General features: G+C 45.5%; 1 protein-coding gene across 2 annotated transcripts in view; it reads right to left on the bottom strand.

Annotated features, from left to right (window-relative positions):
• The window catches only part of ephb6 (eph receptor B6), a 38,466-nt gene that overhangs the window by 12,313 nt on the left and 12,682 nt on the right, over positions 1-13,471 (bottom strand). For both annotated transcript variants that reach the window (XM_030103074.1, XM_030103075.1), the window contains exons 3-5: positions 8,289-8,561; positions 6,562-6,731; positions 6,071-6,366 (exon numbers count right to left, since the gene is read on the bottom strand). In XM_030103074.1, the coding sequence (XP_029958934.1) occupies positions 6,071-6,366; positions 6,562-6,731; positions 8,289-8,561 (739 nt within the window). The remainder of the gene's footprint in view (positions 1-6,070; positions 6,367-6,561; positions 6,732-8,288; positions 8,562-13,471) is intronic.

Here is a 13,471-nt window from a genome sequence, read left to right as displayed (position 1 = left end):
GGAGCCACATTATTATCCAATTGGAATCAGTTTGGATCTTTTTCCCTCAATTCCTGAGGGAAATATTGGGATTTGTACTGTATCTTCTAAACGCGGCTCTGTTTTCACTATCCAGGCATCTAATTGTGTCTCTTGGCTGTTGGTTTTAGAGGAGTTGATATTTTTTCTCTGCCAAAATTGACACATTGAGAGTGACGACAGAACCCCAAAAAATAAAGTTACAAGCTGGGGAGTTAGACGATGTCCTGCAGTTTGCTCATGAAACCTGCATCTTCCCCATTGCTTTTCATATTATCATTTTTTCTACTGTTGTAACTAAGAATGTTTCCCCACTATAATTAAATTCCTTTCAGCAAGTGGCTTTTTTTTAAAACATCATTTATATCCCCACACATACTAATGAAATTTGTAATTTAGCTTTGTGATAAAAAAAGAGAGTTATCATCGTGCAGCCTGCTCTGATGATCCAACGCGCTCGATAAATTCCCTTCACAAACAATTGATTTCTTGTGGTTGTGAGTGTGTGTGTGTGTGTGGGTGTGTGTGTGTGTGTGTGTGTGTGTGTGTGTGTGTGTGTGTGTGTGTGTGTGTTTGTTTGAGCTGCTTTATCATCCCAGCCCGGCGACGCCCCTCAGCAAGGTCCAGTTCACAGCCGATACTGCGTGTCGTCGATCATTTCACTGAGCTGTGTTTCGTTTAAAGCTTGACCTTTATTAATAGACTGGCAAAGCAATGAAGTGTCAACCCTGCTAATAAGCACATTTGACGTACGGTGGGTAATGATAATGTGGGAAACAAGAACCAAAACCGCAGTGGACTTATGTGAGAGAGGAAGAACTTTGCAGTCCGTGGCGCAGCGGCTCGCTCTCTCAGCCCATCTTGACAAAATACAATTTCTTCTGCACATGCACAAGTAGATCAACAACAATGAAAGTTTGTGCTGTGAATTTAACAGTGCTTCTCCAGCGTTGCACACCATCATCTGGATTATTTCTCACACCCAATACTGCATCCAGCACTCACCCAGTGGCCTGGAATGCAAACGACAGTGTTACCAGTGTTTCTCCTGCTGCTGCCGTCAACTAAAAAACTGAAAATCTGAACATGGAAACGCTACAGTTTCCCAGCAGATCATTATAGAGCAAACTGGGTTGAATGCACACATTATTTGCCTGTTTGCATGTGCTGTCAGTCATCGCATTATTTCTGTTGAGCACCTGCAGAACACACGCAAATCAAAAGTGCTCGAGCATCAGAAATTAGGCTCCTGCTCTTTTCCTCGTCCCGTAACGCTGCTCGCCACGACAGCGCGCCTCGGGACGCTTCGTGGATGTGTCTGCGCGGAGAGGGAGGACTCTGGTTGACAAATCAGGACAATCTCGCATGCTGAATATTTCAGGACGCGGTTGCACGCCACCGAAAAAAGAAAACCAACATGGCTTCAAATTAACTCAAAGCCCATTTCGGCATTCGGCGCTAATCTTTGTCCCAAATCCTCGACAGTGGCTTAGAGAGGAATCAAACAGGAAGGGACAGTCTCGGGATGATCGGGTCAACTCGGACCAGAACAGGGAGACCGAAGCTAAAAGAGCGTTTCATGTTTGGCTGAACAGGTGTAATTGTGTCTCATGCTCAGTCATGTTTCCGCCTTTGTTCTCTGCCTCTGCGCCTCCCTTGCGGGATGCAAATGTCAAAAGGGAGCAGCGTCCTTATGCTGCCTTGCAGAAAAATAAAGTAACAGCAGGCAGACGCTGCTTGTCGCTCACCTCTGTCCTTATCTTGTGTGAAATTCTGAAGACAAGGATCCACGGTTGACTTCTGAATGTCACACCGATCGTGTAGATGCTGAATTCGCTTTAAGACGTGTGTCTGATAAACAGCTTTATAAATAATTAAGAGATGATCTTTTAATGTCAATCTGCCAAAAACAACGGCTGTGTTTTTGTAAGTGTCTGATGTTTCAGTTTATCATCGGCCCAAATGGCGAAGTGTTGTTTGGATGCATCTGAAAAACCAGAATAATTAAGTATCAGGCACAGGGTGGAAAAAACTGTAATCTGTGATGGTTTTCTCTTTTCATACCAAGAGATTCATGTTGAATTAAAAAAAGAAGTTAGTCATAAATGATAACATACATTTAAAATCATTCACGACTCTTTTTCTGATTGATGTGTGAATTTCTGTGGAAAATATGAAGTTTGGATCCTCTCAGTGAGTTTAGTAGAGATTACTTTGATTTTTTATTTTTATTTTTTTTTTTGAACTCATTCATATTAGTGGGACTGTCCTGAGAGACATGATGGATTAAGGTTTTCCACTCCCACACAGTCCTGACTCTGCAGATGGGATTAAATTAAAGTCTTTATTTCTAGTAGCTCAGGAATCATTTGGCACGGCAGGACTTTACTGTTACGTTCATATTCTCACAAAAACACACCTAAAATCATCCTCATAAGCAGCTGGTATTCAGCTTGTTTGACTCGTGTACCTTTTTGAAACTGACAATCCAATATTCACACTCACTTCACACCCGGCTAGCGACACGCAGGTGAGAAAAGAGCCACAGCTTGAACCTCTATTTAGTTTTTTTTTTTTTACCCCCGTCAACTACTTCTGTCACTCCGTATGTGTGCGGCAAGAGAGCAGCACTACAGATGTCCTCCGGGAGAGAGGAAACGTGAAGGAGGCTCAAGGGGGAAACATCAGCGTGAATATGTGAGCAAGATGTTATGGCCGACCATCTAATCAGAGTGTGAGTTATTTCACAGTACAAGTGAAAACTGTGTGAGGATTAATGCGGTGGTCTGGGTTCATCCACTGGAAACAGTCAGTTCTCCTCAATATGTAAAAGCAATGCATCAAATAGTTTCAACAAATAAATAGAAAATCACATTTGTTCTGATTGATTCTATGACTCTGTGTAACCCCTTCTATACAGCATCCATCAAAATGTTTATTCACATTAAATGTATTCTTCACACTCGAGTTTCGTAAAGATAAAATATTAACTGATGAGATTAAGTTCTGATAACAGTCATTATAATAATAACAAAGTTGAATTAATATTTGAAAAATACATGTTAGATAAATGGAGTTTTAATTTGACTTGAAAAATGAAAATTTAATAGGGGATCTTTTTTTTTTTTTTTACAGTGCAGCTTTCTTAACATCGAAAACCATCACAGTTAAATCCTACGCTTACGTCTTTTACTGTCTTGGCTTTTTAAGTCTTTACAACATTAATCCACTTTAGCAAATAAAGAAATGCATTATGGAAGAATCCATGGGTCTAAAAATAGAAAGCTTTTAGGGCTGTGTGTAGTTAAAGGCAATCATTTAAGGCTGATATTCATTTCCACATGAGACAGAGACGAGGGACCGGGAGTCCCCTGTTTGTTCCTTAAAATTATGTCTAGCTCGAGGGGCAAAGGCTGCGCGAAGCAGTGTGTTCTCACATTAATATTGAAGCAGCACACACTGTACTAATTCACTTTAACAGCAGGTGACCTCAAAGAATTCACTGAAAGAGTGCAAACCGTTGCAGTTTGTCTTTAGAAAGCACCTGTGAAAGAGAGCGATTATGCATCCGGTGACGCGCATGTAGGTTATCAGAATTTCACTGTGCTTCACAGTCTGTCAGCACCATCATTTGTTCACTTTGTGCTTTTATTAACTGCCTTTGGTGTTTAAAGCTGGAAGGAGAAGTGGTTACGGTTGAGAAAGTTTCAGTGCTCCACTTTATGATTGGAACGGGGATGTTTACAAGCCTCCGCGAGCGACTGCAGTGCTTGTTAACCATCTGCCTCCTTTCTCCACGGTCCCGGGGAGCCGCGGAAGACAACAATGTAATGATGCCAATCTGCATCATTAGTCAGTGAAGTGATCAACAAAACGTAATCACATGAGAGCTGGAACAAAACGCAGCGTGTTGGATCAGTCGTAGACGGTCGGTGGAGGTCCGCGCGGTTTTCGAGGGACTGTTTGTCAGTAGGTATCAATCAAGCGCAGACAAACACAAGTGGAGGCCGAGTGCAGATGTAAAGCAAATGTGCATGAACGCGTTTCACAGCTGACTTGGCAGGACTGGAGGATTAATTGCGCTTCCGTTACTTAGACTTGAGCAACTGCGTTGACTGAAATTCCTGCGAGAGTGCAGATTTTTGACTGTAATTCCTGCGATCTGAGCTCCTCAGACATGCGGGGGACCAATCGGATATCAGCAGAGTACCCTCACACGAGCGAAACAAGCCTCCGTGCTTCTCCCATCGCGCCTTCAGATTTCTCCCCTCTTGTTTGTTTTTTGTTTTTTTTGCCAGCTCAGTCCTTTAAGTCATTAACTTGCATCTTATCGTTCACCCTCCCTCCGTCCCTGCGTTCCTCCCTCCACTCCCCCTCTCTTCCCCCTGCGGTTTCTGTCACTTGTTCACAGACGAGTGGCCATTACATCGCCATGACCTAAATGTGTCACATCCCTCCCTCTGCGGCTCGCTCCCTCTCTGCCTCCTCCTGCTCTCTCCCTATAGCCCTTCCTGTCCGTCTGGAACTCTCTCAAACGTCTCCCTGCTTCGTTTTATCCCAGACTTGCACCCACTTTAAGAAGTGTGAACGCTTTCCGACCAGTTTTGGCATCTGCCAACTTCAGCACAATTTTTTTTTGGGGGGGTGTGTGTCAGATGTGTGGTATTTTATTAATGCCTCTCCTCTCCGCTTCGGTTGAACGCTCAGGTCTGCAACCTGCAACTCTCAGCTCATCAGACGCTCCGCGGTTTCTCCCCTGCAGCTTTCAGAGACTTACATTTCCTTCTTACTTTTTAGCAGCAGATAATCTTTGACAGAGGCTTTTATCTGGAGGCTATAGCTGAATGTGATTTAATTTCAGCCGTTCAGTTTCAAAATCACTCTCATTAGCGAACCGTGGATGCAAATAAAGAAAAGTTTCAGAGGAAAACAGAAAGTTTCCTTAAATGTTGACGGACAAACATAAACCGCATGTTTTGCACCTCTCCACAAACTTTTTTTTGTGTCAAAGTGGGCAAAGCCGGCTCCTCTGGTCGTAAAGGTTGCAGACCCCTGCCGCACTGCTGAAAGCCCGCAGCGTGAACACAACGGTGTAACTCGCCGTCTCATCTCACGTCGACCTGACCCGCCTGCCCTCGTTTCCTTCTGGTCCCCACATCAAACACCGCGGCGCACCAGAGCGACAGCAGCACCTTTCATTATCGATCCACACACTTCATATCTTTAGAAACACCAGGAAGAGAACTGACAGAAAGTCAGGTTTGGCCCAAAAGGTTCACTGCCTAGAGGGGGTCTTTTTTTCGGTTCGATTGAGCTCACCTGAACTGAGCTGCAAACACTTCTTGATGTATTTGGGGGATGTGGAAGTTTGATACAGCAAGGTTGGCTCACAAAATAATGGGAGGCACAGTTTAACTTTTGAGAACAGTTGAGTTTGTCAAGTCCATAAAAATAGCTCTGGTCTCATGAATGTTAATAGGAGATGACACATTTTTGACAAAAGACAAGTGTTGAGCACAGAGTTTGAGATGCGAAACTGAGAACAAGGCCGACCAGGACGTGGGAAGCGATGATTTGGGCCTATGAAGCAGCTCCGAGACGGATTCAAAAGATTTCTGAATATTTGCAGCTCACGAGGAAAAAAAAATTATTCTTAGCTGAATAGAATTTGATCCATTAGATCCAGTGAAATTTGAAATGGAAATAAACAAACGTGGGAGGCCACGAGCAAGTTTAATTGAGCCAGATGGGATGAAAACCTCAGAGGAAGACGGAAAATCTTCACTGAAATATGAGTGAAGTATATCCAGATCTGATTAAACGTGGCATCGTCTTAGAAGACAAAGCTCTGAAAGGCATGTTGAAAAATGTAACAAAGCACCAGACATGAGCCATGACTTGGTTAACCACCAGCTGACTGGAAACAGCAGCCGAGCGCCGCAACAAAACCAGAGACCATCTGCTCCAGTGATCTTCGTCTGATGAGAGTGAAAGCATTCGTTTGTTGCTGTTGTTGTGGTTGCATCTGATCAGCAGCCCTCTCCGGACTCACCCAAGCAGGCGGATCCATTGACGTTCTGCTCGTAGCCGCCGTCGCAGACGCAGCCGCCGACGGGCACCATCCACTCGCCCTCGGCGTTGCAGTGCATGCGAGGGGACGAGCCGCCCTGCGCCTTGCTGTGGGGGACGCACGTCCCGCTGACGGGCACGAGGGCGGTGGGCTCCGCGCCCGAGGGCGTGGCCGGGTAGGACGCCAGGTGGAGGCTGGTGGCCGGGCAGCGCCGGTAGAAGATGGACACGCCCATGAGGGAGACGCAGGCCCCGCTGTCCACGATGGCCAGGACGAATCTGAAAACAGGATCAGACGGGAGGATTTTCTGTCCGGCTCAGCTTTGTGTGTTTAGTTAGAAAACAGCCACGTCTAAACTACAGAATAAACACCACAACCGCTCCTCGCGAGCCCACAGTGGAAAGGAAAGACTCAGGGGCTGGAGCACGTTCAGCAGGAACTGAGGATTTTTAAGGGAGCAGAGAGGCGATTACCCGCTGCGAGTCAGAGGGGCGAAGCTGCGCGTCTTCATGTTGATGCGGCTGTATCTGTTGGGCTGGTACTGATGCGGCGAGCTGGGCTCCACCTTGGAGAAACTCTTATCGGCCGCAATAGTGTCGATTTTCACCCAGCCCTCCCTGGTCTCCTTCTCTCCGCTGGACGGCTGGAGAGACGGAAGCATGCAAAGTGCAGAGGAGACAGAGAGAGGGAGAGACAAGATAATGAGTAGCTGAGACCAAACAAAATAACTCGGAGCGAGTGTGGCTGACAGGAAGGAAAGTAAACAGGCAGAAAATTATGGACACTAAAAGGAGGCAGCTGACAGATGAAGGATCGGTAATATGCAGTAGAGTAAATAAAACAAAAACAGGAATAAGAGGAAATAACAGGATGAAAGGCAGGCTGGGGATTTAGCTGTTTTTGTATCTGAAATATACACATTATGAGGAAGTTTAGTGAGCAACGTAAATGTTGACTGAGGTCTGTGCAGGTCTCAGCGGGGGGTCGTGCTCGAGTTCCCACCAAGGCTGTCGGTGTTGTGTTACTTCCTGACTCTCCACTGATTCCTCATCAGGCTTTGATTTGCATTTAAAAAAAAAAAAAAAAGCATTCACTCCTCTGCGGAAAAACACATTCATCTATACAAATATGGGATCCCTCCCTCCATGACTGAGACTGCTCCTGTTGAGAGTCAGACTCTGAAGATTTAAAATCAGAAAAACTTAAACGCTTGCATGAATAAAATCTATCTGAGGGCACAAGTCTACGATAACCTCTTTTAGAAATAACAGTTCACGTTCTCACTTTTAGTAACTTGTCCATCACTGGTCAGAGAATTGTCTGCAGTGCGTAAAATGAATATTTCATGTCCTAAATATGTAATTATTGAGACTGAAACGGTATTCCTGAATCCACAATGAGACATTTGTTACACTTTGCAGCAGCCACATCAGTGTTGCCTGAGGACGCCTTCAATCCTCCGCCGTGTTTCCTCAATAATCAGAGTGATTACAATTACTCCTTGTGATGGGATGATGAGAGGTTGAGCCATTTTCGTGCAATATTAGCTCAAACAACAATGAATCACTAATGCGGCCGAGTTTAACGATTCTGTCTGAAGGTACTTTGCCTCAAAGGGAGGAATTTAACACTGGTTTAATTCAGTTGTTAAGGGAAGTTAAACGTTAATCAGTGATTAGTAGCTGAGGATTTTAAAAGCACAATTCATTTGTGGATGGATGGGAAATGTCACAAAAGAAAATTAATCTTTTTTTGCCATCTATGGCTTTATTGCATGAAGCACGTTGAAGATAGACAGAACACATGTGGGGAGCAGCCGCGCAAAAGTGACATATAGTCGAAGTCCAGCTGGCCGGGATTCAAACATCTGCTTCTCGGGTCAGTTCAGATCATGTGTGCATCGGAAGCAACGAGCCATCGGATCGCCCTGGAGATAACCGGCTTGGTACACTGGACCGCTGTGCTAGATTTGATGCTATCCTGATCTGAGGTCACAGATTAAAAAAAACAAAACAAAACAAAACAAAATCTGCTGAAACAAACATGTAGGACAGAAATGGACAACTGTTGGCCTGAGGGCCACATCTGGCCTCTGTCTTCGTACTTTGTGGTTTGACAGTTAGTGCTTGAATGATGGTGTGTCCAAATTTGAGAGGGTTATCAGTGGAAAAGACGAACGAGACAAACTGTTCCTCCTCACCTCGGCGACCCAGGTCCTCTCCAGCTCCCTCTGGGAGTCGGCCTGCTTGTAGTACAGGGTGAGCGTCTCTCTGCAGGTGGGAGAGGGGAAGCGCAGGCTGGCGCAGTCGCGCACGGAGAAACGCAGCGTGACAAACACTCGCGGGGCCGAGTGTCGGTACAGGAAAGGCGTAGCCAGCCAGTTGTCCTGCAGACGGGGATTTTGGTTGACATTGCAGACCTCAAACGTTCGTATGAGCTTCCCTCGGTCGTCCAGGACGCTGACTTCATCCCACTGAGAGAGACAGAGACGGATATTATTATGAGCTTGTATAAAAACTAAACTTAGCTCAGGAAAAACAACCTCTGGAGAAGAAGAGAGCGTCAAAATAAGCGTTTGAGCTCCTGAAGCACATATGATTTGTGCGCAGTTATGAATCTTCTTTATATCTGGAAACGCGGCTCACATTTCACGGGGTAAATATGGAACATAATGGCCGTGTTACAGATTGTTTTTCAATGTTCTTGTAGTGGAGCTAAAAATAAAAAAGCACCAGTTTTCTCTGACTTCAACACTGAGCCCACAATGAAAGATTTTTTTTTTAATGTCCTCTTACACAGGTCATCTTCGTGCCCCAGTGCTCCACAATAGACTTTCCATTGTTTAATGAAGTAATCAATGATAATGGAAAAACTAGTATAGTTATTAATTACTCCACTGGAGCTTTTGCTTCACAACACAAATCACTTTTCAAGCCATGTGGACAGAGCTGTCACCACCAATCAGGTGTGTGAGCTTCCTTGTGGACGTGAACCCAAAGCACATCACGGCTTATTCATGCACATGGGGCTGTTTGACTGTCAGGCAGCAGCTTTTTTAACATAATTTACCCAAACATGCTCTTATCAAAAGATACTGTAGCTGAACAAGACAATGATCCCTCATTAAACACTTTCACTTCTCAAATATTGACTGTTTATAGTGAGTTTTAAATCTTTTTCTCCAAAACTACTTAACCTTAATCCTCTGAATTAAGAGAAACTCGTAGGAACATCCCTGCTCACATTATACGCTGATTTTCTTTCACTCATGGTTTTGTTCAGTATTACTTATCATGTCCCTATTTACAGCAGTCACAGCTGATTGCTTTGAAATCCCAAAACACGCAAATAAATGAGCTCCAGCAAATTACTCTGGTTATATTTAATAAGAGCTGTGGAGCTGACGTCTCTGTTCTACTCATTAGCTTCAGTATTAATGTGAACTGACTCTGTCCTGTACTAAACATTAGCCTGTTTGCATGTTCAGGAACAACAATTATAAAACAAATTGTTTCCAAACTGAAGTGACCGTGAAGGAAATTCTCCGCGTTAAAACGAGACCAGCATGGGTTATGTCTGTTCAGAGCCTCGTCCTTGTCGTGCTGGGAAGCCCACAGTGGACAGAGGAGCGCGGCGCAGTGGAAAGACCTCATCTGAAAGCGTATGTCGAGGCTGAATATTCCAGCTTGCGTCCTAAAAGCCTCGCTTGTTCACGTCCATCGCATTATGATGAAGCCTGAAAGACAAAATTTTAAAGTCTCTGCAGATAAATTCCGAACGGTTTGCATGGCTGGGCACAGGCCATGCAAGAGGGAAATTCAGATCACATGGGGCGCTGGCATTTTGCACTTTCAGTTGAGTGTTTCTGTTGTATAATCGAGTATTTTAAAGATGGATCTGTTTTTACAGTGACATGTGCGGGGATTTTTTTTTGTCTCGCTCCACTTTGGCATTTGCATGTGTGCCATTGTTCACATGTGACAGGTGGCAGACGGCTTGTGCGTCTGACTTATGGCAGCTGTTGTGTAATAAAATTAACAGATTTATCGTATTTTAGCGAAGCCGAACACTCCCAGGAGCAGCAAATGGATTTGGGGGGGGGGGGGAAGAACACAAAGTCGTACATGAGGACGACTGAGCGGCGCGAGACGCGGCTCTCCAAGAAATCCTGTCAGATGAGACAAAATGTAAATTGTGGCTCGGGGTTTAGTTTCACCAATTATACAGTGCGGTGCCTCCAAGGATGAAAAGGCTCTGCTTTAAGCCTGTGTAGCCCTGAGTGACAAGCAAGGCCTTTTCTGTTGTAACACAGAGGAATTATGTATTAGGCCTCATCATCATTATTCTTCTTAGCACAATGGCAAGAGGACAAAAGGTCTTGACACCCTATCAGGGTGCATTAAGCGTGTGCGATTCAGTGTTTGTGCATGTTAGTGCATCCCTGCATGCCGACGTCTCGTTCTCAGTGTGGTTCTGACAGCCTCTGTGGACGGATCACACACCAGAGACTGCTCTAATATTCAGTCCAATCGGAATAATGATAAGATCAGTGAGCAGACCGCGGCGCTGTCAGTCTAATGGAGGGAAGAGACGGTTTCCTTTTCTCCCCGTCTGGGATTCACTCTGCCAGTCAGGCAGGGGGATGAAGGAAATCAGGAAGAGGGCACAACGGAGAGCACATGGTGGGGAAACAGTAAAGAGGGTGTGTGTGTGTGTGTGTGTTTGTGACAACGCGAGGCTGCTCCAATAAACACTGTACTCATGCGGCCATGTGAACTTTCAGGTGGACGGAGCGGCCACGGGTTGCATTGCGTGCAGCTTGCATCTGTACTTTTGTGAAAAAAAAACATGGCTTTCATTTGTTTTCTGACCCCCTGGACCACCCCCCCCCCCCCCCCCCCCCCCCCCCCCCATCCCCTCCTTCACTCTCTGTTTCCCTCTCAATTTTTCCTTGTCTCATTTTCTTCTTCCCTCCTTTGTGTTATAAAAAAAAAGTAGCCCCCAGATTGGTGAGGAGGGGTGTATGAAACGTTAGAGAGAAGAAAAAAAAAGTCGTGACGACTCATCTTCATGATTTAATTTGGACCGAAATGCCAGAGCCCCCCCGCCCCCCCCTTCCACTGACAGAGGGCGGGGAGGGGCAGGGACTCTGACACAATCGTGGACACAAACACACAGAAGCGGGGAAAGGCACGCACATCCAGCCTGAGCCACATGTACACACACAAAGCAAACACACACAGCGGAAGAGCAAGGAGTGAAAATAAAGGGAGGCAAATTTCAGCAAAAAATCCTGGTGCGACAAATGGTTTGACACTGAGAGGAAATAAAGGGCAGATTGGAGATTGAGCAGGGGGATAAAAGGAAGAATATGAGGCAGACGTCTAGTGGCTACGGGACTGTGAAGGGCAAACGGAGAAATGATTAAAAGAAGAAGAAAGAGAAGCAGAGACAAAGATGCTTGTCAGTACATTAAAAGGAAGGAGAGTCGGTGAGAAAGCAGGATGAAGCGAGAGGAGAGCCCACTGTGAAGAATATGCACAGAGCCTGGAGCAAAGGGATGTGAAGAGAGAAGTGAGGAAGGAGTTAAAAAAGGAACACACACACACACACACACACACACACACACACACATACATACATCCACATGAACACACTCAACCTCCCCTGTTCTCTCCCCCTCTCTTGGTCTGTCTTTCTACTTCTCTCAGCTTGGTGCCGCAGGTCAAATAACCATATCTCCATCTCAGAAGCACTTCTCATCCAGGGACCATAAAGGAGGAAAAAAAAACTCATGCAAATGCTAGACTTGCTCTCGCACACACTCACACACACACACACACACACACACACACACACACACACACACACACACATGGAGGACCCATTCATTGACATAATGCATGCCCTGGCTCCTCAGCCTGATCATCCCAACAGGGCGTCTGACAGCGCGGCTTAGCCGCAGTCAGGACTCACCCCAGCCCTTCATCCGGACCCTGCAGTCACATCATTACCCTTAAAAATGTGTGAACATGTTGAGTGGTCCCGGACTTGAAGTCTGTCGGTCAGACTCCGCAGCAGTGATGTGCCTTGAGGTTTGGGGCCTCAGAAATGGAGGTAAACAAGAACACCAGGCATGCACACACACATACCACACACACACACACGCACACTCAAACTGCTCACTTCTCAGGCCGACTCATTGACATGATGCATGCCTTAACCCATTAGTGAAATCTTAAGCATTACAGCCAAGTGTTCAGCCGTAACCTCAGACTGTAATAACAGTAGTCATAAAAACAACATCTGAAGTCTTAGAAAGCCGTAAAACTGGAGAAGCAACTGAGCTCATACCCCACATGAATAGTTAGTCTAAAGGTCTGGGACCCTACAAAGGGATTTAAACAGGAACACACACACACATGTGCACGCACTAATGGACGGCCCCCTATTAGCAGCTGCCATCATGGTTCACAAGCTCCTTAAACAGACGAGACTCTAATTAATCAAACATCACGTCGAATTATGGGCCAACGCTGGAGGCGAGACTGGGGTGATAATGACAGAGCATAAAGCTAAAGCACGCTGTAAGGTGAGATAAAAGCCCCGATGTGAGCGCGTGTGCCCACCAGATGTTGGTTGTGAGTTCTGGTTGGAGCTGGAAGTGGCATCATCTCTCACTTACTCGTATAAGTAGCAAAGTAGCATTAATAGATGCAACTTTGTGTTTTGCATTAATGCACATGCATTAGATTGTAAAAAAAAAATAAAAGCTTGAATATATTGTAACAATAGCGTTAATCTAGGAAGCAAACTGAGGGCTTCCAGCTCAGTAACAAGTGCATGTAGACGTAGTGACCCACTGCTCCTCACATGGAGCTTGAGTGATTATCTGATGACAATGAAGACGATGTATGGGCGTAATTATGAGCCATATTAGAACTGAGCCGCAATCACTCACAGATGACTGATTTTAACTGACCCAGCAGTTGACCCTCGCACAGTCACGCAAGTACACACACATAACAATCGGTGACCCCCAGTACCACCACCATCACCATCACCAGACACACACTCACACATATTTACACAGCTCAGGGCAATTCGACAACCTTAAATAAAAAGCGGCTCAGTGGTGGGAAATCTATGGCTCAGTCTGAGCAATTTCATCATGGATGAAGACACACAGTTGAGAGCAAAAGGAGAAAAAAATACTGAGGGGCATTTACACCCTCAAGGTTGCACTGAAGGCGAGGTGGGACTTCGCTCATTCTGAGGGTTGTGTGCCTCGTCGCCCGGAGCATCATCCATCAGTGTCAGATATCAGCGACTGAGGGAGATAATAATCCAGAGCGTAAAGCACAACCAAACATGAAGCATTTA

The sequence above is a fragment of the Salarias fasciatus genome, chromosome 11 (assembly GCF_902148845.1).
Source record: "Salarias fasciatus chromosome 11, fSalaFa1.1, whole genome shotgun sequence".
Classification (NCBI taxonomy): Eukaryota; Metazoa; Chordata; class Actinopteri; order Blenniiformes; family Blenniidae; genus Salarias; species Salarias fasciatus.
This window is presented reverse-complemented; position numbering and strand designations above follow the sequence as displayed.